This window comes from Cydia fagiglandana, chromosome 20 (assembly GCF_963556715.1).
Source record: "Cydia fagiglandana chromosome 20, ilCydFagi1.1, whole genome shotgun sequence".
Classification (NCBI taxonomy): domain Eukaryota; kingdom Metazoa; phylum Arthropoda; class Insecta; order Lepidoptera; family Tortricidae; genus Cydia; species Cydia fagiglandana.
In genome coordinates this window covers 2,812,672-2,839,392 of record NC_085951.1, presented here as the reverse complement: position 1 = coordinate 2,839,392, position 26,721 = coordinate 2,812,672, and the positions used below count along the sequence as shown (strand labels likewise).

Genomic DNA, 26,721 nt, shown 5'->3' with positions numbered 1-26,721 from the left:
CAAAAACTTACATGTTACCTACTATTGATGCATAATATTTATAACCTCTATATGGGCCCTTTTGCTTTAACTGTATAGGTAAAACAATTATACATTTTCAAGTTTTTATTGTGTTGTATAGCAAGTTTAGCACCAGTTATTTAATCAGTCACCTTTACTTGTACTTTTATAGTTTAAGTTCTAACCTAAAAGTTTATATTTGTGTCAAAATTATCCTTCTACCACGTGTGATAGTATGGCTCTATGTATATCATTTTTATCATAAAACTTGTACATATTAGTCGTAGTATAATAGTAAGTATCATTAAGATCATAACTAGGCGTATGTACGATATATAGACGTGTTTGTTTTACCACTATTATTGACCACAATAACGGCCGCCGATTTCACTACCAGTACCCAATGGTGCCTTTAGTGGTCGAGTAACATAGTCAACTTAAAATTATTATTGTAAGATTTATAAGGCAATGCTTTTCGCTGACATTCTGATTTTTATTGTTTTATTAAATCGTTATGTTGAATTATGTATACAACTATGTATAATACGCGATAATGGAATTAGGTCTGCCAAACCAATTTTGTCAGTAGAAAAAAGGCGGCAAATTTGCTCCTTACTGACGAAATTGATTTGCCAGACTTGGCGCTTACAGTTAAAACAGTCACTTAAATACAACGGCGAATAACTACGTAAGCGTCACTAGATTCCTTTTTTATTGAAGATTATCACGAATATATAGAAATATGTTTATATGCTATATCGATAGGCATACATGATGTGTTATTATGTCCTTGCCAGTTATTGAGGCGAATTTATGTACTCGAAAGTGCTATTTTACGTTTACTTAGGGTTTATTATCATTTCTTAGTTTTATAATGACCCGATAAGTTTAATATCTAACGGATCGTTATGAAATTGAGCCAACACAAGAAAAAGCTTAATTATTTACAGAGTTTGGGAGATGAGCCTTCAAATCTGTGTGTAACTCAAAATATTTCAGTTTTAAGGATGTCTTAAACTTTTGAAAAATTGTATAATTAATACGTTAATATAACGTAGAAAAAATGTTTTTCAAAACGAAAGTTACTAGGACGTCATAACTAGTGAAATCTTCTACTGTCCTACCCGAAAAAAGGAACATATCCGTTTGTTTTGTAACACGGACTTTATGAGAAGACAAGTCAAAGGTTCATAATATGTGTAAGTGATTCTGTAGCACATTATAAGTACAATGCAATACTTTATGTTTGTAACTACTGTTACAGTGTGACAATATTCAGAGGTGCCATCTATATATAAACTTCCGAAACATCTTGTTTCTATTTGAAGTCTTTATATGTCTCGTAGATGGACTACATAGACTAAGTACTCAAAACGGCCTGTACATGAGTATTGAGTTATGTGATTAAAATATTTTAACTCTAACCGCCCACAAAGCAAAACAAAACATGACAAATGCAATTTGATTTCTCATAATATAATGATTCAAAATACAATGGAATGGAAGGCCTTTTTATTGGCTTCTGGGCAACTAAAGGTTCTAATTATAACCACCGTTAACACGTTCGCTGCGGCAACGGATTGATTCGGTCCGATGCGGTATGTTTAACTGCTTTATAACAAATTGCCGCAGCGAAAGTGTTAATGACAGTACATAGATGGCACCTCTAATATTATTTCACTGTACAAGTTTATAATGAGAGAAATAATAGTAGAATACATGTACATCACTGTTATACTGTGAGGAAGAACACCACAAAAGAGCAATAGCTAGCTTGTAATAATTATTATGTGTAACTGACATTGTATTCTGATGTTTTGTGCGAGATATTGTACTGGATTGCTGTATTATTTGTGATGCATTTGGCTAGAATATGATTCTTCTGTTTTAAATTAGCCTATTAAATAAAAGAATATCGTCGATATTTGAAAATGGGATATTTCCACAGCAAAACGGGCTAGTGCAAAATAAATGGATACTTAATTAAAAGTTGGGTGTTTTGCTTTTATTCAACTCGTAGTATTACTATAACTACTATATGAGTTGCAATATAGACTTGTTAAGAAAGGCAAAGGTAACTTGCACGATGCCATATTACGACAATGTTTATTTCACAATGAAATAAGGAAAATAACCTGGGGTAAAGGGTTCATTACTCTACTTATTTATTTCAGGCCATTATTTATTTGATTTTTAAACTTTTATTGTACAATGCTAGAAAACAATCAGGAATTAGGCGGACTTAATGTCTTGAGCCTTCTCTACCAGTCAACCATTGGCCTAAACAAGTCAGTATGGTTCAAGACCTTTTGTATCATTTTGTTTACCCCCGACACAAAAAGAGGGGCGTTAGAAGTTTGTCCGCTAAGTATGTGTATCTGTCTGTGGCACCGTAGCTCTTAAACGGGTAAACCGATTTAGATGCGTTTTATCGCAGGTTTTCCTAGTGCTGGTTCTTAGATCGAAATCGGTTCATCCGTTTCGTTGTGTTGAAGGTTTTTTAAATGTTTCATTTATTTGAAGTGATACAGCAATCTAGTATAATACAGCTTATTAGATCGATTATTTTACCATTGTATATATTTGGCTTGATCGATTAAAGATTATAAATTCTAAATTGATGGTGTATATAAGTAGTAGTGTGTCGCGGGTAGGTTCGGTGATCTAAGCTGCTATATTTATTTGCGATAAGTGATTTTTTTTTGTAAAAATACAGTCTTTGGGATGTAGAATGCCATATGTGATTAGTTTAGCTACACGAAGTATTTTTCAAATAAAAGTATCTATGTATACATGATATATAAATTGTGTTGTTTTATTTGTAGGCCCTTGTAGAAATTAGTGTTATCCTTATCTCTTTAGTATGGGACGCCAATGTATGGTTGCGTCAAGTTGCGAAATGTTTCCAATTAAATTGGAAAGTTCTCAGAAACAATCGAAGTAAAATTTTTGGAAATGAACAATTTCGATTCATTTACAAAATTCCGAATTTTCAGAAAAAACAAAAAAAAAGTGGAAATTTCACAAATATGAAAATTTTCCGTAGGCATAATATGTGTATTATTTTTCAAACTGCTTAGGTACTTACGGACGGATGTGTTCTCCATACAATTTATAACAATTATAACCTTAAAACGCAAAATCTCGCAACATTGTAATGTGATGTCAGCGTACCCACGATGTTTGAAAAATACCATAGTGGTAACCGCGAGAGGTCTTACATGCTCAACCTAATAGGTGTAATCTGTGTTTCTATACTGCAAAACGTAATTCAAGACCAAAAAAAGTAAGAAATGTTGCCACTTTTTTACTAGCGCGTCTTGTATGTACAAATAAATAAATAAAAGTACTTTTTTAAATAGTAGGAGTAAAATAACTAATGAATAAATTATCTTAGCGTGATTATTTATCAAAAGGAATTTACAATTTTAGAAACAAATTATTTCAATGGCAACATGGTCTCACTTTTTTTGGTCTTGAATTACGTTTTGCAGTATAGGTATTTTTGCCGTCACTAGACCAATGCATCTACCTTGATCTAGTCTTTCAGTTTAACAGGAAATAAATTTTCTATGTGCTTTCCAGTATCAAAGCTACGGAAGGAAATTTTGTTATCACCATCGCCTTGTTAACTACATCGGTGGACCTTATACCTTATGTAATAAGGTCCACCGATATACAGTCGCCATCAGATATATCGGAGCGGCCAAGGTGTTCACAATATCTGAACACGCACTCTAACGCCCTGGCAATAGAGGCGTGTTCAGATATTTGTGAGCACCCTGGCCGCTCCGATATATCTGATGGCGACTGTACAGTTAGGACTGTTGCTGATTGTACTATAAATAACACTAATCTCAATTACTTTCCCGTGAATTGAAGTGATTGCTTTTAGTCACACAGATAACTACTGCGCACTTCAGTTGGAGTGTTTGGGTAATCCAAAACACACTATAAGTGTTCGCTTTTACGTATTATGAATGAGTAAACGGTTTTTTGGGATTAGGTCTTGATTTTAATCATAACAAATTATTAGTCATTGAGTCATTGACTATTAGAGCTAATCACGCTGTTTTTAGGGTTCCGTACCCAAAGGGTAAAACGGGACCCTATTACTAAGACTTCGCTGTCCGTCCGTCCGTCCGTCCGTCTGTCACCAGGCTGTATCTCACGAACCGTGATAGCTAGACAGTTGAAATTTTCACAGATGATGTATTTCTGTTGCCGCTATAACAACAAATACTAAAAACAGAATAAATAAAGATTTAAATGGGGCTCCCATACAACAAACGTGATTTTTGACCAAAGTTAAGCAACGTCGGGAGGGGTCAGTACTTGGATGGGTGACCGTTTTCTTTTTGCTTTTTTTTGTTTTTTTTTTTTGCATTATGGTACGGAACCCTTCGTGCGCGAGTCCGACTCGCACTTGCCCGGTTTTTTTTTTGAGTTATTTAGAACACAAACAGACACATAATACAAATGGATTTTTAGTACAATGTAGTATAGAAACAGACCTGGAGGTTTATTAATGAGTAGGTACATAATGTTAACACACATAATAACTGCAGAGAGAAAAGTAAAATTGAAATGAAATTAAATTTTTGAACTCGAAATAACAATAATACACTACTTAACGCTTGCTTGAGGCATGATAAAATGTTAAGTAAAAATTAAACACCTGAATTAAGTCCCATAACTAAGCTATCCACTTTGCTAACCGAGTGAAGTATGGAGTAGGTAGACCTATTTTGTAGGGTACTATATTGGCATTACACTTTCATTTCTGAATATAGCCCCAATAAGGAATATAACGCAAAACTCTGTGTAGGGGGTGCCACTACTACAATCCATCATTTGTTTACATACATACATACATATAATCACGCCTATTTCCCGGAGGGGTAGGCAGAGACCACGGATTTCCACTTGCTACGATCCTGACATACCTCTTTCGCTTCCTTCACATTTATAACATTCCTCATACACGCTCGCCGGTTTAGGGTGCTCTTGACCTGGCCTTTCATCATCATTTGTTTGTATTTGCATATTTGAGCGATAAAGAGGCAGGTAACAAAGTTTCGCGTTTTCGCATCAATGTCATATTTTATTATCTGTGAAAACTTGCCAAAATGTATAAATTACTCTATTGTTTACGATAAGCTAGTGCTGCACTCTGTATTTACAGTATTTTCCCCTGTTAAGGGTGTAGGTAACTAATATTGTTCTCGTGGACAGAAAATGAAATAAAGTCAATGTGGCTAATTCCGTCATAGGGACCATTCCGTCTTTCCATCAATTTGCGTTTTTCTGGAACAAAGAACAAAATTGATATTTTCATCGACAAAGTGGCAATTGCTTTTAGTTTCAGCAGTCTAAACTTGGTCTAAACTCTAAAGCATTTTTTTTGCAAAAAATATACGCTAGTGGATGGAATCTAGCCCCTATGACAAAATTAGCCACATTGATCTTAAGTTATATTATGTTATATACCTACATAAGGTATTGTATAAATTTTACACCACAATAACAATGTGCTTCAATCATGTCCATGTTATGACTACGTGTATGATCTCATCAGAAGCGCAAAAACCTTTTTCATCACACTCGCTCAGTAAATGTGGAATTGCACGCAGGTTTAGCGAGAGTTATAGAAAACGCGTTCACCCTAGGGAGTAATGAAGTTTCTAGTGCCATAATTAACAGTTTTTTGTCTTTATACTTAATTTTTGTATCGCAAGTGTGATGAAAAACATTGTGTGTAACTCGGGGCGTAATAATATTACAAACTCGAGTTTTACTCTCGTTTGCAATATTCAACTTACGCCCGATGTTGCACAATGTACTATTACAGTACATATGGTCATATGGTTCTACTTTCCTATACTAGTGCGGGAAAGAGCACTTTCCGTGCGCATGTCAAAAGTTTATGTCAATTATGGTTTATGTACCTCATTTACATTTAAGACTGCTTTTCCGCTCTGACTTTACTAAACGAGTACTTAGGTCTAAACGAAAGCCGTAGTTTATATTAGCAGGATAGAGGAAAGAATCGGATCTTTCAATCCGGAGGTCGCGGGTTCAAACCCCGGCTCGTACCAATGACTTTTTCGGAACTTATGTACGAAATATCATTTGATATTTGCCAGTCGCTTTGCGGTGAAGGAAAACATCGTGAGGAAACCGGACTAATACCAATAAGGCCTAGTTTCCACTCTGGGTGGGAAGGTCAGTTCGTAAAAACTAGTGCCTATGTCAAATCATGGGATTAGTTGTCAAGCGGACCCCAGGCTCCCATGAGCCGTGGCAAAATGCCGGGATAACGCCAGGAAGAAGAAGAAGGAGAGAGGAAAGAATCGGACGTCGGATCTCCGGTATGAACTGCAGTCCGGAATGAATGCAACTGTTATTTTTGAACAGCAAGCCATGTTACCGGCGGGGCCTTATTCTCCGCCTTCTAAGCCTCACCTACCTGGTTCGATTTGAAAAATGTGTCTTTTTATCTAACTACGCCAGAACTCAAGGGTATAATAAATTTATTCATTTATTTTTTGAAAAAAAAGCTTATGAACCTAATCTAATTGTAGAAAATCTCTAACGCCGATGTGAATGATCGATCGGTCTAGACCACACGGGTAATTAGATTTATTTCGCACCAGCAATTCCAGACGTCGAGTGCATCCCGTCCGGTGTGACCGGTTCTTGAACCCGTTTACGTAATTCCCGAAAAGATTGAGGTTATGGGCACGTTACGTAATAATTTTGAGGTTAGAGTTCATGCGGCCGTTTAATTTCCTGGTTTATTTTACCGCATAGGAAGTTAGAACTCCATGGTGTTTTAACAATAACAGTTTATTTTTTTCGCGATACAGGCCAGACGGCCAATGGCGTAGCTCGCCGTTGACACACCTCCGTGGGATTTATAATTGGAACGGGCTGCGCGCGCCGGCAGTCGACGCGTATCGAGCGCACGTCAGTGTCAGTAGCCAGTTGTCAGGTGTCGGCCGCGGAGTACGCGCGTGTGTTCAGTGAAGTGCGCGGGGCTCCACCATGGCTCTGCTCAGACGATTAGCCGTCAACGCGCCCCGGGGCGCCCGCGCCCTCGGCTCGGCGCCGCCGCCAATGCGCGACGAACTCGACCTTTCCTTCAGCAGCCCTAAAGATGCCTTCAAGAGCAAGAAGACGAGCGAGCTGGTGCGGGCGTACCTCGTCTACCAGATTTGCTCGGTCAACTGGCTCGTTGAAAACAACGACATGGTAAGTTACGTAAGCTTCAGCTACTATGCGATCACCGGCTTCAGTTACTATGCGATTCAGAAAAACGAATGCATTTTATGCAAGTTCAATGGCATATGCAGTTAGTTTGCGGTGTTTATTGCCGATCGATCGTTAGGATTGGGTATTACCAGGATTGCTAGGCAGTGATGTTACGGGAATGAATGGATTTTTGATCGGTAGAAAAGCGCATGCGTCCTCACTCCTCAGTCTTGACATGGGGACCAGGTTTACGTAAGACGTTGAATGGCCAAGTTAACGGTAACTTGTATAAGGTGTGACGTGTGCAGGGTTTCACGAAGTCCATTGAAAGACTGATGTTTTAGCGGACGGGTCCACGTGGCCGCCTATTGTTATGTAAAGCCATTGTCAATCAGTCTGTATACACTTTTGAAGGCCTCTCAAGTCGTTATGGATATAACTTTTCAAATAATCTGCCATATTCAGATGGATTTTGAATTAGGTCCTCCTATAAGGGCTTTAGAATCTTTAGATGGCAGGGGCTGTAACGTTGTGAAGATACGATGATGGTTTTGACGAAACATTCAACACTAAACTTCCTTTGAACACAGTATAAAACAACTTTAATGTAAAACAGTCTTTCTAGCATTGATTTAGTAGATAAGGTAAACGGCCCCAAGTTCGTGATAGTACGTTATTTCGTTAGTTTAGTTTCTGGCGCAAATAATAAGGAATTCAAATATTTTTTATTCAAATTATACATATGAAAAAAATCTGTATTATTTAATCTCTTCAATAAAATAATAACCAATATTTTAGTGATTAAACTGAGAGTAACACGACGGTCGAAACTGTCAGACGGCCGCGAACAGCTGTGTTGTATGAGTGCACTTTTTTTAAGCGTAAGGTGCGCGCTCTCACTTGTTAAGCTTATAGGAAGGAAAAGCTAAACCCATTCGAATAAAAGTTTTTGGGAGTGTTTCCGTGGGTTCCTTAGTAATTGATTTGATAAGAAAAAAGATTGAATATATGCATAGAAATAACTTAAAATTGCATTAAATCGACTCACGAAATAGCGGTCATTTTATTTGTCGTGTGTCTCCTATTTCGTGCCACTACCGAATCAAGGATTTTCTAGTTACATTTTGAGTGCTTGTTTTTAAATATAACAACGAAGATAATTAAAAAAATTAATTAGGAAATAATTAATGTATTTCATGAAGTTTCGTATGAGCGAAATTCGGTATACGTTTTTTTCACTAGAATTCTCATAAAACGAGTTTGAATGTGACCCCGAGTTAAAAAATTTAAGGTATATTCCACGTATATTCTCATATTAGCTACTAGCACAATTTTATTTATTATTCAATTTATTTGATTTAATTTGTGTAATATTTAACGTATAAGATAATAAATTATTTTTTGGAAATATTTTTTATTTTAATTTTTTTTTAATTATAAAAAAAATTATTTTTTATTTATATAGTTTGCCTTTTAATCAAGTATTCAAGTACCCATATGGTTTCCAAAGTCTTAACTCAACCATTAAAGTCGACGAGTACAAAAAACTTTAAGCTAGCTCTCAATTAAATTATTTTTTTTATATTATTTTTAATTTGACCTTACAATTATTCGTAAGTAGGTAAAACCGTTAAAAACTTAAAATGATTATCAGCAAATTATCACCAATTACTCTAAGAAAACTTTATACCGAAACAGGGGACACGAATTCACGAACTTAGGAGCTGACCTAAATTTGTATCACGAAATGGGAGCCAAATAAGAGCTTCACGAAAAAATTCATATAAAAAAAAGTTTCAACTAAAACCCTACAGTTTAAACATTAAATTATTAACAAAGATCTAATATAACTTATTCAAAGCTTTCAAGGTATTGATATGCTTAGTAATATTAAAAAAAAGTATACAAACTCTCAACGCACTCTCAAGAGCCTTAACCTGCCGAAACAGGGGCCCTTTACCTTATACGATTGGCATATATTTTAGAATTGGTGACGAACATTTTATGTATAAATTCCTTTTACAAACGCCAAAATAGTACTACCTATTTGAGGGTAGTTATACACATTTGTTATCAACTTACCATTCACAATATCAAAATACTCAATGATTAGACTTAAGATGAAGAGAAGAGACAAATAAAGTGATAGCAATCCAAAATATACTTACAACTAGTTCAATTACCATACCTACTACCTACTTAACTTTAGTAAAAACTAAATGATATACTGTATATATATCGAATATTTACACTACCAACTTATGGTATGGTATATAAAACTACTGTTTTACCAAATTATTAAAAGTAAAAATGTTTCGGTCTCCCAAAAAAAAGGTACCTAATGCACCCTAACTTAAAAGGCTCTACAGTGTAACTTCTATTTACGAATGCACCTCCCTGTATAAATATCCGAGGATCGGAAGACAATAAAGAAAAATCATTAATCTGAAAATGACTAGTAGGTAACTTCAATACACGTATCATCTAGCCGCCCAGAGGACTATAAAAAGGTCTCCCGTTCCATTTTAATTTCAATCTTTATTTTTACAAATCAAAATTGCATTTGTATTGGCAATTTTTGATGTGTTGGCTAGAGGTTAGGGCGTCTTACGTTGCATTGAATTGGTTGAAAGGTTTTACTCCCTAAAAAACTAGAATGACTCGACTAAATCATTTACTAGTCTACTCGACTAAATTACTAACGTCGTCCCGACCAGCGTTTAGTAATAGCCATTTCTTATGAATGGAAAGAGAGAACGGGGTCAATCGAATCGAACGTTTCGTGTTAATGTTAACAGTAAAACTAGTAATTTGCTTATAGGTACATACAATAAACTTCAAATAGCTCGATTTTCCAGGAATTTCCACTCTGGATAATCGGGAAAATCTTAACTCTATAGTTAGGATAGAAAAAAAGTAAAGCCCCTCTTTCATAGACGAATGTAGTGTAGCGTTCAAAAACCACATTACCTATAATAAATTGACGTTTACAATTACAGTTCAACTACAAGTAGATAAGTAAGAATGGATTATTTAAATTAATTAGCAAAATAAATAATGAGTCTACAAACCTAACGTTATAAGTTTCAGATAATGGTGTATCCACCTGACTAGACTACTACGTGTAGTACATGTATACGACATGAGGGGCTTTACTTAACTATTTTCCAATAAAATATCTAGTTGAAGATAACGACGTTGATTACTTATTTTATACACTACAAACCTTTCAATTGTAACAGAAAACCCATGTGTAACAGCTCAAGTACTCTTAAATATAACGTCACTACACAACTCATTGTCTTGGTAAATTATTGTAAAATCTGTTGACAACAGTCATATAATCTGAAGTGATTCTCGCGATTCATGAATGGGAAATCAGCCCAGTGTATTGAATGTAACAATGCCTCCGATATCGTGATAGTCGTAAAATGATCATTATAATATTGATAATGTGTGCCTGATGTGACATGAAGTGCATTATAGGATTGATTTACGGTTTTTTTACAGTAAATATTGTCTTCAGTTCTGACAGTTCTATATGCTCGTACTTACCAATGAGTTTTTCCGAACTTAAGTACGAAAGATCATTTGATATTTACCAGTCGCTTTTCTGTGAAGGAAAACATCGTGAGGAAACCGGACTAATACCAGATAATGCCTAGTTTCCCCTCTGGGTTGGAAGGTCAGATAGCAGTCGCTTTCGTAAAAACTAGTGCCTACGTATTGTTGGGATGCTCCTATGAGCCGTGGCAAAAAGCCGGGATAACGCGAGGAAGAAGAGGATTATAAATATTATAATATTGATAATGTGTGCCTATGACATCAAGTGCATTATATTATAGCATAGATTTATGGTTTTTATTATAGTTAATATTATCTTCAGTTACCGCGACAGTTACTCATGAAATAAAACTGATAACGGATTATCGAACGGTTAGATTATATCGCGTATGATGAATTTTTAACTAATAAATTAAAAATTTAAAAGAAACATCTACGCTATATCCCAAAAGTATCGAAATCGGTCCATCCGTTGAAGAGCTACGATGACACAGACAGACAGACAGACTTTGGCGTCAAACATATAACACCCCTCATTTTGCGTCGGGGGTGAAAAACTAGCTAATTATATCGTGATAAATGAATTTTAAATTCATCCCGACGTTTCGATCCCTTTAATACACTCTTTACAGCGTTCGTGGTCAACGGGTATCACCCGTATAATATCCGTTTCCATAGTTTTATTTTATTACCTACTTACAGTTCTTTTTTTTATCATACCTATATCATTCAAGTTTTTAATACCGTAGAGTTTCGTATCTTTGCCTGCGCTACCTAATTTCGCCTAGTTTGACATATGTTGCCATTAACAAAATGTTTCTAATGTAAGCCTTACATAAAACTGCTAAATACAAAGTATTTTTTACGGGTGTCAAGATTCTTCGAACATTCTGCGGCTAACTTCACACATTTGACCTTTAGTGAGGTTTTGTCGCGACGCCGACCACATGTTTTTTTAAACCAGTGTTTTAACTTCAGTTTTAAACGGTGATACGGACCCGGTAATGTTAAACTTTTTACATGATTATATCCTATAACTATCTCTTTTTCATATGAAACTATTATTTAATGGCTAGCTTACGTTTAGAAGTCACAATTGGATAAAACGTTGGTGAGGGTACTTTGCATCCATTTTGTTGCCAAATTTCGCCTACGCCTAGGGTTGACAAATTTTTTGTACCACATTCATTGGTGGATGACATTATTTGTTTCCAAATTTAAATATTCTCTTATGTTTGGTTATTTTAGTTTATGCTTTATGCAAATGTTTATTTCTTCTCTTACTGATATTGAGTAGGTGCCAAATAGGCATTTTTATGTCTCACTTTGTGTAAATAAGGTTGATTTGATGTCAATTACGATAATAACAACAATTTTGCAACAATTAAACAATTTTGTTAAAAATAATTATTTTTTTTACTTATAAACCATTACTCTCCTTTATTTGGCATGTTGGTTAATTTTTGCCAGCCCTAGCTTCATTATAGAAAATGTATGAAAACAACTTCAGACTGTTACCAAACTTCGCCTACTACCCCGTTTTTTAAATATATGCCTAGTCTGGTGTAGTTAAGGTTTATAGTATATTAGCACATTCCAAGGAGATACGGCTTAACATGTGTAGGTCACAGAAAAGTAAGTATTAGCGGCAAGGCATGCCATAGGCGAAGATTGGGAAAAATACCCAAACATCGCCTATTGCCTTTGGGGCCATTTATTACCAACTTAACCAAAGAAATTCAAAGTTTTAGTGGTGTATACTGATAGTTAGGAATACTAAAAAACGTTTTTTCGCCTTAACGGATTAAAATCCTTTCAAACTTGAGAGATTTTTTGAGAAAAGTGCCAAAACACAGGCGAAGATACGAAACTCTACGGTACCTATTAACATTAGTTTTGGTTTTCCTTAATCATCGTCCGTTCTAGATAATAATTTAAAACACTCAATATTAAGTCATGTAGGTATACCCAGCTGCAAATTTAAAGTGCTTGACCACTTTATGAATAAACTTTGATGTATGATGTCCTTGTGATTGTATGCAATGCACGAGATTATATTGTGAACACTAAAATTGTCATTTAAATAGACTATAGTAACCAAGTAAAATTAGCACAAATTGTTCGTGACTGACAAATTCTTTGTGCCAAGGTACGAGTATCTGGCACGAGGAGTGATAATTTAAAACACGAAAAATCCGGATTTTGGCAGTTCGAAAGAAAATGTGGTTCTTTTTTTGCGATACACGTGACACGTGTGATCTTTAAATTTACACGGGCTAATGAATGAAAATAAATAGCTAGCTTACATTTAACACTAATATGTATAATATAACTTATGTAAATAGGTACATGTCTATTAAAAGTCTACCGCTTACCAAATCTTGTACTTAGTATTCTAAAATTCGATTAAGATAATAACTACATAATCACGCCGGCATCTAAAAGCAGCGCGCAACCAAACATCTGTTTTACCTAATACAACAAATCCAAAATTTCTTTCAATAGCGGCAGACGCAACGCACATTTCATACCTACATACGAATACCTACATATAATTTAGAACACAACACAACCAGCTGTATCTGTCTATGTTATGGTTAGGTCTAAGAATATTAATTAGATACTTTAGGCCTTTTAATTGTTCTATAATCTATGTTATGGTATACATTCATATGGGGTAGCGTTATCACTTTTATATTATCTTGATCTTGATGGATTGCAGGAACTTTAATAGTTTGTCTAAAAATAACTTTGTTGTTGTTGACGTGCCTTTCATAACAAAGTGGGTAGATTTGGGAGTTTTCCTGCAAAGGAAATGTATTGGTTGTTTTTTACGACAATAACTTGTTACATTTTAGTTAATTGGGCGAAAGTCATTTATATAAATATCTGTTATATAAAATGTAACCACAACGTACCGAAAGTCGGTAGGCCCTAATTAGAATATCCTTTGCTTCCATCCGTTTCTATCCACCACGTTCCACAAAATGAGAAAAATTCAGAAGAGGATTAGTGTTTTCCATTGACTTGGGTACCCCCTTGGCTCTACTGGCGCTTTATTGCACAATTTTTGTCTTGGTGACACACTGAAATGGGTATTTTCGCTGATATTGCTTCAGCAAGGTTGCAATGTCCGTCCGGCGAGTGACATTTCTTGACTAATTACGTAAACTGCTCAAACTAATGTCTCATTTTGTTCAATGCCAGCGTAGGCAGGTGTACGTCATGGCTCCTCTACACGATGGGCCAGCGCCGCGCCGGCCTCTCCAAGGGACGCAGCCATGCGGTAGAATGAGATAGCAATATCACTTGCTCCATCTAACGCATAAATGTGTCCCTTGGAGTGGCCGGCGCTGGCCCATCGTATAGAGGAGCCATCAGTGGTCTGTCGTCAGTTGGGCAAGACGGCAAAATTGGTGTTTCTTTTATCATATTTTTTCTTTTTCCTCATATCCCCATGACTGATGGTCGCGGCCAAATGAGGTACCTAGTTGTTTTGTGCCCATTCTGCACGGATCATCCGCCATCTTAAAAATAGGCGCCTGTGTAGATCCTTGGCAGGCCTGCTCAACTAACTATAGGTACAGTCACCTGCAATAATATGTTACTCTTCGAAGGCCGCAAAAATATGTGACGCGCTCTTATGGCTCTACAAATAGGATCGTGTCAGATATTTTTGCGGCCTTCGTTGTGTAACTGTGACTGTACCTATCGACCCAACGGGGGATGTTACAAAAAAAACCGGGCAAGTGCGAGTCGGACTCGCGCACGAAGGGTTCCGTACCATAAAGCAAAAATGCAAAAAGAAAACGGTCACCCATCCAAGTACTGACCACGCCCGACGTTGCTTAACTTTGGTCAAAAATCACGTTTGCAGTATGGGAGCCCCACTTAAATCTTTATTTTATTCTGTTTTTAGTATTTGTTGTTATAGCGGCAACCAGAAATACATCATCTGTGAAAATTTCAACTGTCTAGCTATCACGGTTCGTGAGATACAGCCTGGTGACAGACAGACGGACAGACGGACGGACGGACAGCGAAGTCTTAGTAATAGGGTCCCGTTTTACCCTTTGGGTACGGAACCCTAAAAAGATTACAATTAAAAAAATAGGTATAAATACATGGTCAGTTAAATATGTTTCTTAGTAAGTATGTCTTGTTTTGTTAATATATGTCATAAGTTATTGTCGGCTATGTAACTGTCAATATAAAATTACATTGAAAAGCTTCGTGATTTTTCTTAAAATCACTGGCCACATTAATACGCTCCTAATAGCCCTTAAATATAATATGAATGCTAAAATGAGATCTTTCTTTTAACTATTTAAACCGACTAGCTAATGTCCCGTCGGTCAAATATTTTTAAACATGTTTGCTGGCTCGCATCGAGTTTTACTTTTACCTCCCTTTTGACCTACTGTACAGGTGGTTCTTGTCCTCCAGAAATAGATACGTTTTTTCGTTGTTAAGAGACTGAAGCGTTTAATAAGTGACAGTTTAAATTGTGTAGTGCTGCGGACAGTTAAATTTTAGGTTGTTTAATTTATATGTCGGGAACCCAATGCACAAACCACGGGTCAAGCCTGATGCCGTCACCTAATCTCAAGTGCTGCGCCAGCGCCGGCGCGCGGGCGGTGCCCTGCGACAGTTCCTATATCGACCCTTGACACGTGTAGACGCATTGATTTCCGAATTATTAGTTCTGATTACCTTATTAGTGATTTTGATTAGAGATTTGGTAATACAAAGACGTTGTATGTTGTTTATTGACTTTCGTGCAATTATATTGTCTCAGTTGAGCAGTTGAAGCGCTGGTGGCCTAGCGGTAAGAGCGTGCGACTTGCAATCCGGAGGTCGCGGGTTCAAACCCCGGTTCGTACCAATGAGTTTTTGTTAACTTATGTACGAAATATCATTTGATATTTACTAGTCGCTTTTCGGTGAAGGAAAACATCGTGAGGAAACCGGACTAATCCCAATAAGGCCTAGTTTCCCCTCTGGGTTGGAAGGTCAGATGGCAGTCGCTTTCGTAAAAACTAGTGCCTACGTCAAATCATGGGATTAGTTGTCAAGCGGACCCCAGGCTCCTATGTGAGCCGTGGTAAAATGCCGGGATAACGCGAGGAAGAAGAAGAAGATATTGTCTCAGTTGAGTCTAGACTGTTTTATTATCTCGAGGAACCCTAGGACTAATTAGCCATTACAATGCCCACAAATAGACAATAATCTGATGATCCAGGCCATTCTGCGACAAATATATGTAGCATTATTAAGTATGCGAACAAAAACAGAGGAAATGATCAGATCATGAAACAGAGGGAATGGATCCTATTAACTCCGATGATAATAAGTATAGTGTATTGTATATTGGCAGTCAATTCAACAGTCTTTAAGTGATGACCAGGGTCTTATCTTTCTCAATTTCCCACTGTGAATTGATTATGCAGCGTACCCGTATAAATATACCTACCTATTTTTGATTCATTCTGATTGTCGAAGAAGTTTATTTTTTCTACAAATTTTCGAGTTTGAAGTTCGTAGAGATACAAAAGACTTGTCAATGGATAGGTACTGAATGTCCACTCACCATGAAGGACCTCGAGCCAACTATACAATTCTCGTGTCAATGAACTTGGCTGCGTGAAAAAAACTAATAAACCGGTTTTATGCAAACTGGGGGAAAGTCATAAATTGACCTGCTATTAAATGTAAACTTTAATTCGTAAATAATAAAGACTAAAATGGTATGTCGAACGCTCACGCAAAGTCTGTAATCTCGTGATCCTACGTAAGCATAATCGGAAAGCACACTTACACTGGTTCATCTTAAACTTCGTTTTGTAATAAGAATAACATTTCAGGAGATGGAATTTTGCGTCGGCAACTTTATACTCCACAATTTATGCTAATTTGATTCTTGTTTCAAAGTCGTTAAGGTCCTATCAGACCACAGCAGTCGCTTGCTAGCTAAACACGAATCCCGCTAATGTCTAAATTGGTGGCGAGATTGTGCGTCGAATTCCAGAATCTAAAATCGCGATATCAACGAATTATAGTCATACATGGCTGGTTTTAGGAGTCATTTCGCAGTTGAGCTTGCTGTTAAGAGAGTAATGTACGATGTGACGTAGTTCCGGTCGTTAGATGCCCGTTACGCAACGAAGGCCGGGTGACGTAGTAGCGGACGTAATATGTAATTATACGTATATGTAATACATATGCGAAAAACGTGACCTCCCAACAGAGCTTGCGTTCTTTGTTGCCAGAACAATCTTCTGTATTCTTTCTGTGATGACTAAGAAGCTATTTATGGTTCGAATTATAGGTACTTTATAAGAATAGATAAATTTTATGGCATAAATAAACTTAGACTACTAGACACTACAGTCTAGACAACGATACATCATGTGTAAAATATAGATATTAAAATGGAAAACAACATTCGACTTATGTCTTTTTGAGTTGCAAAACTGGAAATACAGACTCACAAAATACGAAACTGTCCCCTTTTCAATCATTGTAAAAGCTTTAGTGGCATTACACGGTAGCGGACCCAAAACCCTTCCTTGTGGGGACCGCACACTTGCGGGACTAAGTACGTAGATTTGTAGAGCGACCAAGAAATAGGAAATTATGACTTATATTTTTTGTAGGGCGTCCCAAAGTATATTTAGGGTAATTTGTGCCGTTTTCCTGAAAAGGGTTAGGTATTTTAATAGATCACATGACAAGTTGTTATTAATGGTGTCAATCGATTGGGTTTGTTTTAAGGATCTTTATGGGACCCATTGCATTATAAATTATAACAATACAATAGTCAGGGATTGCTTTTAATTTCATCAGTTAAAAGCAGATGGGTTCTATTTCCAACGGTTGAAAAAGAAAAACCCGCGTGTACTCGTACGGTATTTCCCGCAGGCTGATTTAGCCGCATACAAATACATAATTAATCAACTATTTTACGATTTCACTACTGCAATTCACTACATAAAAATTTAGATACCTTCTTCTTCTCTTTTATTTAAATGGCGGTCTGGCCAATGTTTAGATACCTATTCATTATCTAACGGTCTGCGTGTACAGTCGCCATCAGATATATCGGAGCGGCCAAGGTGCTCACAAATATCTGAACACGCCTCTATTGTCAAGGCGTTAGAGCGCGTGTTCAGATATTGTGAACACCTCGGCCGCTCCGATATATCTGATGGCGACTGTACATACCGTGAGGTTGATTCTAAATCAACAATTTGTTAAGGTTTTGAACTGGTTTTGATACCACCTTGACGCTCTTTCTCTCTCTTGACTTTGACTTAATTTAGCATGATGACCAAACAATCAGTCGTATTATTCAAAGTCGTATCAAAATACGATCAAAGGCGTAACAAGTTGTTGAATCTGATCTGGGCATTGCCCAAACTGTACATGTACAAACGTCAACACTTCTAACTGTACATCGGTGGACCTTATTACAAAAGGCATAAGGTTCACCTGTGTACAAACAGAGTGGGTAATGGTACCTACATTTCTTAAAAAAAAAATCGATCGATTTTTAGATCGATGTACGCAGATATAGCTAATAGGTACGTATAGTTCAATCTCCCACCGGCCTTGCCGAAACTGATGAATCAAATCAACGGCCGTGCCCCTGACATTGTTTTTGCCAATACCGTGCCTACTTGCGTCTATGGAATGTGACGTATTGTTGATGCCTAGTTCTTTAACTAGTTTGATTTATATCGTACGGTAAGTAGTACCGTTGTTATTAACCGAGCGTTAGCGAAGATCTCGGTTTCAGCTTGGGAAAAAATATTACCTGTTTTATTCCGTTTTTGGTAATTTTTCAAAATGGCGAAGCGATGACTACAGCGAACAGAGCAACATAGTTCCGAATTATTGCAAATTATTGTACCTATGTTTAAAATATTGGTAGATATGCCGGTAATTATAATCACCCAAATTTTCCTCTATATATTTCCTTAGTTTTGTTACTCTTAAATATCCACTAATTTTCATTAGGTATACATAGTACATACCACGTGCCACAGCTGTTTGACGTTGCTATGCGATGTTCTGGCATCACGAGACTCATAGTAAATGAGGTGATTATTGTTTGGAAATCTCGGAAAATCTGCTCGCCCTTGATAGCGTTCTGTGGGCGCTCTTACGTATTTGTATACTCGTCATTCATTGAGCTACTGGAAAGAAGGATAGATATTATGGTTGAGGAAATATAAGTTGAAGAATTACGCTCACGCGAGACATCATTTAAATTTTTGAGCCGACCAGTTGCGTTAGATATACCTAAGTTTAAAAACTAATCTTCCGCTGCAAGGCCACCGAGTCTCATGACCGGATTGAGGTATCCTATTCAAGCTTATTAGGTAATACTATAAATAGCTTAAACTAAGGACATTCGGAGGACGTCAGCTCTGCCATTGACATTGACTTGGCTGCGATGCCGCTTGGTAACATGGGTGACAAGGAAGCCTAACCTGTGTTATATTTTACTCTCGTGTTACAGCTTCTGAGAAAATTTCTCAGTTGATGTCGGCTGAGATGGGCTTTGCTTTGAGCAAATTAAAGCCCAACAGGAATATATGATCACGCGTCATTTTTTTTTTTATGTAATAGTCAGCAAACGAGCAGACGAGCCGCCTGATGGGAAGCGGTCATCGTCGCCCATGGACATAAGCAACACCACAGGACTGCACTTAAGCGTTGCCGACCCTTGAGAACCCTAAATACCCGCTTCTTCATGTTCTTCACGATCATGTTGCGGAATTTCGCTGGAACTATTTTTTTCATACTATAACTGAACAGCCGGCCTAGCCAAGGTTACAATCGCTATCGCTTCGACAACGAAAAGCATTATGTCTCTCTATCACTCTTCCATATTAGCGCGACAATGACAGTTGCCTTTCGATCGCTACGGAGCGTAAGCGATTGGCATCTTGGCTACGCGGCCTGTCTACATGAGAATAACAGCGTCCTCTTGACAATGATCATATATTACTGGTTAGGCTTCAAATTACAATAGGTACCTATTAGGTAGTTCGTATCGCATGAAATCTAAAGGGGTTATTACATCTATCTTTCCGCCGTGCACTTTCTTGTTGCTAAGAGGGACAGAGAAATAAACATGTTTACTTTTCTCTCTGACCCTCTCACCATAAAAAGTCCTGAAAAACAATAAACCCCTTAAAAAGGCTGATGAACTTACAGCCAGAATTAAAAAGACTATCGACTTTACTTCAAGTAATTACCAATACGAAGACATGTAAGTTTGAAAGTCACCGCCATTTCTAGATTATTAAGAAGGTCCGATCACGAAATAGATCAAAAGCATAAAATATTTAACGTTTCAAGTAATCAAGTGTTCGATATAAAGGGTTTCAATTTGAAAAAGAAACCGCTTTTGCACTTTAAATAGCCCAGTAAGTATACGCACTTATTACATCTTATACGGTTGACATTGAACTTGACTGTGAACGCCGTTGGTAACACATGGTTGCTTAATTATTAAGCCGCGTTGAGCGTGTAAATCACGTGCAAATGCAAATGCATACATGCCAACTTCAACACGCTTACGTGTTGAATTGATTTAAAGCGAAATTTACGCCTACTCCTGCTTATTTTCAGACCATACAATAATTATAACAATTAAATTGTTACAATGTCTGTATGTACTTTACTTTATATTGATTATGATTAGTCTGCGAGTTCATATGTCCGATTTACTTATTGATTAGTGTTAAGTGCGAGATACATTTTCTACTAAACGCAAGTAGCAAATGTATGAAATCACATTTAACACTACCTAAAGTACCTAATCAATGTGTGAATTAGGCCTAAAGACTGTAAAAAAACTTTGATAAACTGGAATTATATCGACCGGGATATGGCCCGTGAGTACACAATACACATGCATCTTGTTCACGGGTAACTGAAGATCCATATCCAGCCGGCGTATTATGGATAGTTTTATCCATCTTTATCCACGTGATAAAACAAGTGTCACTTTTTAACACCGTGGGTTAGAAAGTGACGGACACCGTTTTATCACGCTGTCACGTAGACCAGAATGACCATCATATCCGTACTGGTCGATAAGTAAGTGATAAGTCTAGTGAATCTAACCGTGAACCATTCATAACTGTTTTTGTTAAACTGCTACCTAAAATAATTTTATTAATATTAATAAGCTGCAGACACATTATGGTTGCGCTTATTGCGCATTTCTCTTACTAACAGCACAGAATAAATAATAGTACTAGGTACTTACAGAAGACTCACTCTCTAACAAAACGCGTCTGTCACGATCAGCACAGATATGGCCGCTAGGTGGCGACAGCGCCACTTATGGCAAACCCCAAAATTGGGGTCGAATGGATGTACTTTTAGCTACCTGTAGCAAAGTGACGAAATCGCGGAGTGAGCCACGCCTGCTAACAGGCAGTGTCTCAGGGTTATAACCGCGAAAATCGAAATTCGCAAATTGCGGGCATTTTTCTCTGTCGCTCTAATTACGCCTTCATTGGAGTAAAAGAGAAAGATCCCCGCAATTTGCGAATTTCGGTTTTGGCGGTAGCCCCTCTGAAACAAGCGGCGGCGGCAGAAGCTAGCGGTAAGAGCGAGCGACTTTCAATCCGGAGGTGGCGGGTTCAAACCCCGGCTCGTACCAATGAGTTTTTCGGAACTTATGTACGAAATATCATTTGATATTTGCCAGTCGCTTTTCGGTGAAGGAAAAAATCGTGAGGAAACCGGACTAATCCCAATAAGGCATAGTTTCCCCTCTGGGTTGGAAGGTCAGATGGCAGTCGCTTTCGTAAAAACTAGTGCTTAAGTCAAATCATGAGATTAGTTATCAAGCAGACTCCAGGCTCCCGGGATAATGCCGGGATAACGCGAGGATCAATAGGGAATTGTCATCGTCTCAGCGTACCCAAGCTGTGTGAAAAAAATAGTAAGGTGTATCGTGTCATGTCACGTCAGGTAAGCGTGACCATAATGTATCTGCAGTTGTACGTTTGAATTTAACAAACAATCTCTAATTTCCCTATTGTATTTTTGACTTTATTGTAATATATGTATTTAACAATGTGTCTGTTTGTGCAGCTGATGAAACGGATGCGGCAAGTGGTCGGGAAGAAGCTCTTCGAGATGATAATGAAAGCCACGTTCTACGGGCAATTCGTCGCTGGCGAAGACCAGAATAAGATCCGACCCACGCTCGACAGGTAAATATCTCAGCCCTTGTACGTCTATCATACTACTCATAATTGGTAGCAAACATATTATAAATATAGCTCCACCCATACACATACATACATATTATTAAATATTCCAACAATCGGGCCACTAAATAGTTTTTCTGCCATCCGGCAACAGGCAACAAAACACAAAGCGTCAAAGTTTACAAAGCGTCAACTTTCGACCCCCTGTGCTACATGAAGTTTACGGTAGATGTCGCTAGGGCGCCTCCCTAAGGCATATATGGTGATGGAAATATTCGCTGTCCTCGAATGCTCGTATGTCTCGGTAGCTCATATGGCAGAGCGATGGGCTAGTGATCCAGAGTCTCGAGTTCGAGCCTCGCCCGTGACAGTAATTTTTTCCACTTTTCATTTATTTCTAAGCCTTCAGCCAAGCCAAGCCAGTTAAAGGTGATATGACTAAAATTGTTACGGATGTCATCCGTAACGTAATTATAATTGTTTTCCATCATTTTTTCTCGGAAACGTTCGTATTTGTCATGCTACTTCAGTCAACCTCAGTACTTTTTGTACCGAGACTGACTGTAATAGCAAGACACGTTCGTACGTTTCCGTGAAAATACGATGGAAAAAAAACATTTATTCAAATGAAATAAACCCTATTACAGATTTTTTTTTCTTCTGCCAAACTACAGGACAGTTTGTTGGCAGAGGGAACTCCCTTAAAACATAGATGGGTAGGCTTTGCTAATTGCTTAATTAATTGTAATATGCACTACATCTGTTATGTAGGGATTCTTTTCCCTTCTTTAGCAGGTTAGTGTATGTCATTCTAAAGTTCCTGTTTCCATTTCCAGACTGCGATCATTCGGCGTCAAGTCGATCCTCGACTACTCCGTCGAAGAGGACCTCTCCCAGGAGGAGGCGGAGAAGCGAGAAGTCAGGTAAACTAGTTCTATCTCTTTCATCATCCCGTAGCGTCTATCCCTTATTAAACCAATAGGGATACCAATAGAAACACAAAATAATCTGTCAACTTCTCAGTCGTTTTTTATGCTCTGATATGTATACGGATGCATGCAGTCGACTCAAAGGGCCTACCGCGAACCACGTTCGACGTGTTGCCTCCCTGTCACACTTGGGTACGAATTTACAAGTGCGACAGAGAGGCAACAAGTCGAACGTGGTTCGCGGTAGGCCCCGTAGACAACATGCCAATCGCTAACGCTCCGTAGCGAACGTAACGCAGCTGTCACTCACACTATTACGTATGCTAGCTGAGCGGCTACCGCGAAAACCGAAATTCGCAAATTGCGGGGATCTTTCTCTTTTATTCCAATGAAGGCGTAATTAGAGTGACAGAGAAAAATCCCCGCAATTGACGATTTTCGGTATTGGCGGTAGCCCTACTGGTTAGGGCTTGTGCACAAATCACAACGAGGTTCGATAGAGGGGGTGGGGTCACGAAATTATCACGACAGATCACGTTGTTGGGGGAGGGGGTACCTATAAGGACCTCACGTGTATTTTTCTAGTCAAAAAGTAGCCGACAACACCTCGCGTGATTTGTGCACAACCTCGTATGGAATAACTAATACCCCAAATGTGGTGACAGATAACATTATGTTTGTTGTTTGAACGAGCTGTGCGTTTGCAATGTGTTGTAGAATTTTGCTTTCGTCAGTTCGTAATACATATGCTATTTTAGCACTATATGCCTCGGCAGGAATAGCAATTTGTGGATTCGTCTACTTTGTTGAAACTCATCCTCGAATTGCCCTTTCCCGGCCTCTGCAATAATGTACTATTAATTTGTAGCAACCATTATTATATCCAAACACATACCCTGTTTCAAACAAATACTTATACAACAATTTCAGTGGATTGTCCTCATAACTCTTCATTCGCGCAAGTATGTAGCGTCCGACCGTCACCCGCCCGCAATTTTCTCATTATTTTCGCTTGTCAAAGACACGCCGGTTAACACGTATGTATATGTATGTGTTGTACGTACGTATGTGTAGCTACGCCACAATGGAATCGTGATTCTAAAATAGTTGAGCGCCCGTACTTAAGAGACGGCCTTCGGCTGACAATCATGAAACGCGAACTGTTGTAACGGCCATCTCTCTCGGTTTCTTTTGTTTTTTATAACGCCAATATGTTATTCCAATAGACGCTCGGGAAGATCTTTATTTCAGTTTCTGATAACGTATAAGTAGTTTCTACTCGCCTGCGGTTTGCTACTGTTTGGAATAACCCGCGTAATATTTGTCATTTATCGTTGTGGATATATTTAACATCTATCACATTCGTTCTCACAAATGTGTGTAAGAGCGACGATTGTTTTTCCTAGAACGATAAACGATATAAAATAGGTCAATAACCGCGTCTATTTATTTCCATTATAACTGTAATTAGGGTATTGTTTTAGTACAAATAATTAAAATTACATAAACAAGCGTGATATCCTGATATCGGTATTATTTAACGACGGTTAGATTTAACTCATAAATACCTAGTTACGTAACTAGGTACCTGACCTAGTTACGTAACTAGGTATTTATGAGAAATTATTATTTTAAAAACCATTAGGTACACATACATTGTATGCTATTTTTCCTTGTTCATTCTCATCAGTTTGAACCACGAGTTTGGTTACAAAATTATCCTCATACGAGTGAAGTTAGGTACTTATAATAATAATAAAAGCTGATTGAGTTATTAATATACTAAGGTATAGGTATTTACCTAAATTCATCTATACAACATAGATTACGCTCATTGTGCTATGTGCAGTATTAACACATATAACTAAGAAATCTAAAAATAAGGCTATGAAATAATTTATTTATAAATAAATTACGTATTTTATTACTTTAATTTTAAAATGCCCTAAGTTTTGTGATACGTTAGTTAGATAGTAGGTTGTATAAATACTGGAGGCGCGAAATCACAGGTTACAAGGGCTACGGGGAGGATATAACCCCAATCCCAAGAGTGTTATCACACAAGGGTGGTGCCAGTGAAATATATAACCAGGGGTGTTATATAGTTAGATCTAGATCTTAAGCGTCCTCTTCCATTATTTCAGAAGCAGTACGACAAGTTTTCGCTTACAAGAATTGCTAAAAAACGGCCCCCGGAGCCTCCAAGACATTGCAGTTGCCGGGTTTTTTCTTTTGTTTCTTTTCTTTTTAGCCGCCATTTTGAATTCATCTCTAGTGTTCGAGTAGATTCTATTTCAAAAAGTAATTGACTCATTTTTAACGCCTTTCAGCTTGTAGTGTTGGTAATTAGTTTTCTTTTAGCTAATTAGCGAGGCTACGTTTGTAATTATTGTAATGTGATTTAGCAGTTACTTAGCGAATGCTAGCGAGTAACTGTTTAGTTTGCCAATACACTTACAAATAATTATCGGTATTATCATTATCATTAAGTTTAGTTAGCTATGTTTAATTTTTTTACACCGTTATTCCTTTTAATTCTTCTTGGATAGAAATCGATTATTCTAATTTACAGAAATTTTGAATGATGATTTCCACGATACAATCTATGTGATAGCCTTTCCCGCGACGCGACTCAAAATATCTTCAACTAAATTTCATCTAAATTGGTTCAACGGTTTAAGCGTGAAGAGGTAACAGACAAACAGACACACAGAGTTACATTCGCATTTAAAATTAGTAGGGATTTTACTTTTATCATAATACTACTTTTAACGGTGTTGTTTCATTTTGAAAATTTGTAAGTACACGATATTATAATGAGAAGTTTATGGTATCTTAATGATACCCACTGAGGGGTAATGCCCGTGACATTGAGCAGCTATGTACCTAGCATCAATTTTACAACGACTCAATACAATGAGGCCCAGTAGCGGCGCGTCCTTAAAAGCCGATTCCCACCGGCTTACCTGTTTTTGGACATTTGAGCAGAGTTGTAAAGGAAATATGTAATCCAAATTAGCCCCGGCTTGCCTATGGATATGTTTGACGCGCCGCCACTGATGAGGCCCGATTCAGATTATTAATCTGTCATGGTTTTGATTTGGTTTTGACACGACCTTTAACCTCGCTTGCACGTGCGAGATGCGCGCCAATGACAAAGACGATCGTGTCAAAACAAATTCAAAACCATAACAAGTGAAATCTGAATCGGGCTGATGTTTAACACAGGACCATCGCCCACACTGTTAACTGTGCATAGGTGGACCCTATGCCTATTGTAATAAGGTCTGCCGATGTACAGTCAAGTGTAAAAATATGGGTGTAGACAACTTACTCAAAATTATGTCCCATAGTTCTTAATTTGCTAACATAAGAGCTATCGGACATATTTTTACGCCCATATTTTTACACTTCACTGTGGGCCCGATTCGGATTTTGAAGTAGATATCTATTAGATATCTTTTAGACATCACCAAGATACGATAACGATATGTTTAAGATCTAACCTGTCAAATTTGACATTTGCGCGATTCTGGAGATACTCTTGAACGATTTCGACATCAGGATATGACTTAGAGATCCAATTCACATATTTTAGATATCTTACTCTATCTAACGTAAAAGTGACATTGGTTGCCCGAATTGCGCTGCAAAAGAGAACTAGTTGATATCTAAACTATAACGTATCTAGAATGGATCTAGTACGTGTCGTCTCTTGTGAATATCTTGAAGTT

At 37.5% G+C, this 26,721-nt stretch overlaps 1 protein-coding gene across 2 annotated transcripts in view; it reads left to right on the top strand.

The window, feature by feature from the left end:
• The first annotated feature begins 6,947 nt into the window (after positions 1-6,947).
• LOC134674344 (proline dehydrogenase 1, mitochondrial) overlaps positions 6,948-26,721 on the top strand; it is a 40,475-nt gene continuing 20,701 nt past the window's right edge. For both annotated transcript variants that reach the window (XM_063532393.1, XM_063532394.1), the window contains exons 1-3: positions 6,948-7,254; positions 21,940-22,061; positions 22,895-22,981. In XM_063532393.1, coding sequence (XP_063388463.1) covers positions 7,048-7,254; positions 21,940-22,061; positions 22,895-22,981 — 416 coding nt within the window. In that variant the 5' untranslated portion in view covers positions 6,948-7,047. The remainder of the gene's footprint in view (positions 7,255-21,939; positions 22,062-22,894; positions 22,982-26,721) is intronic.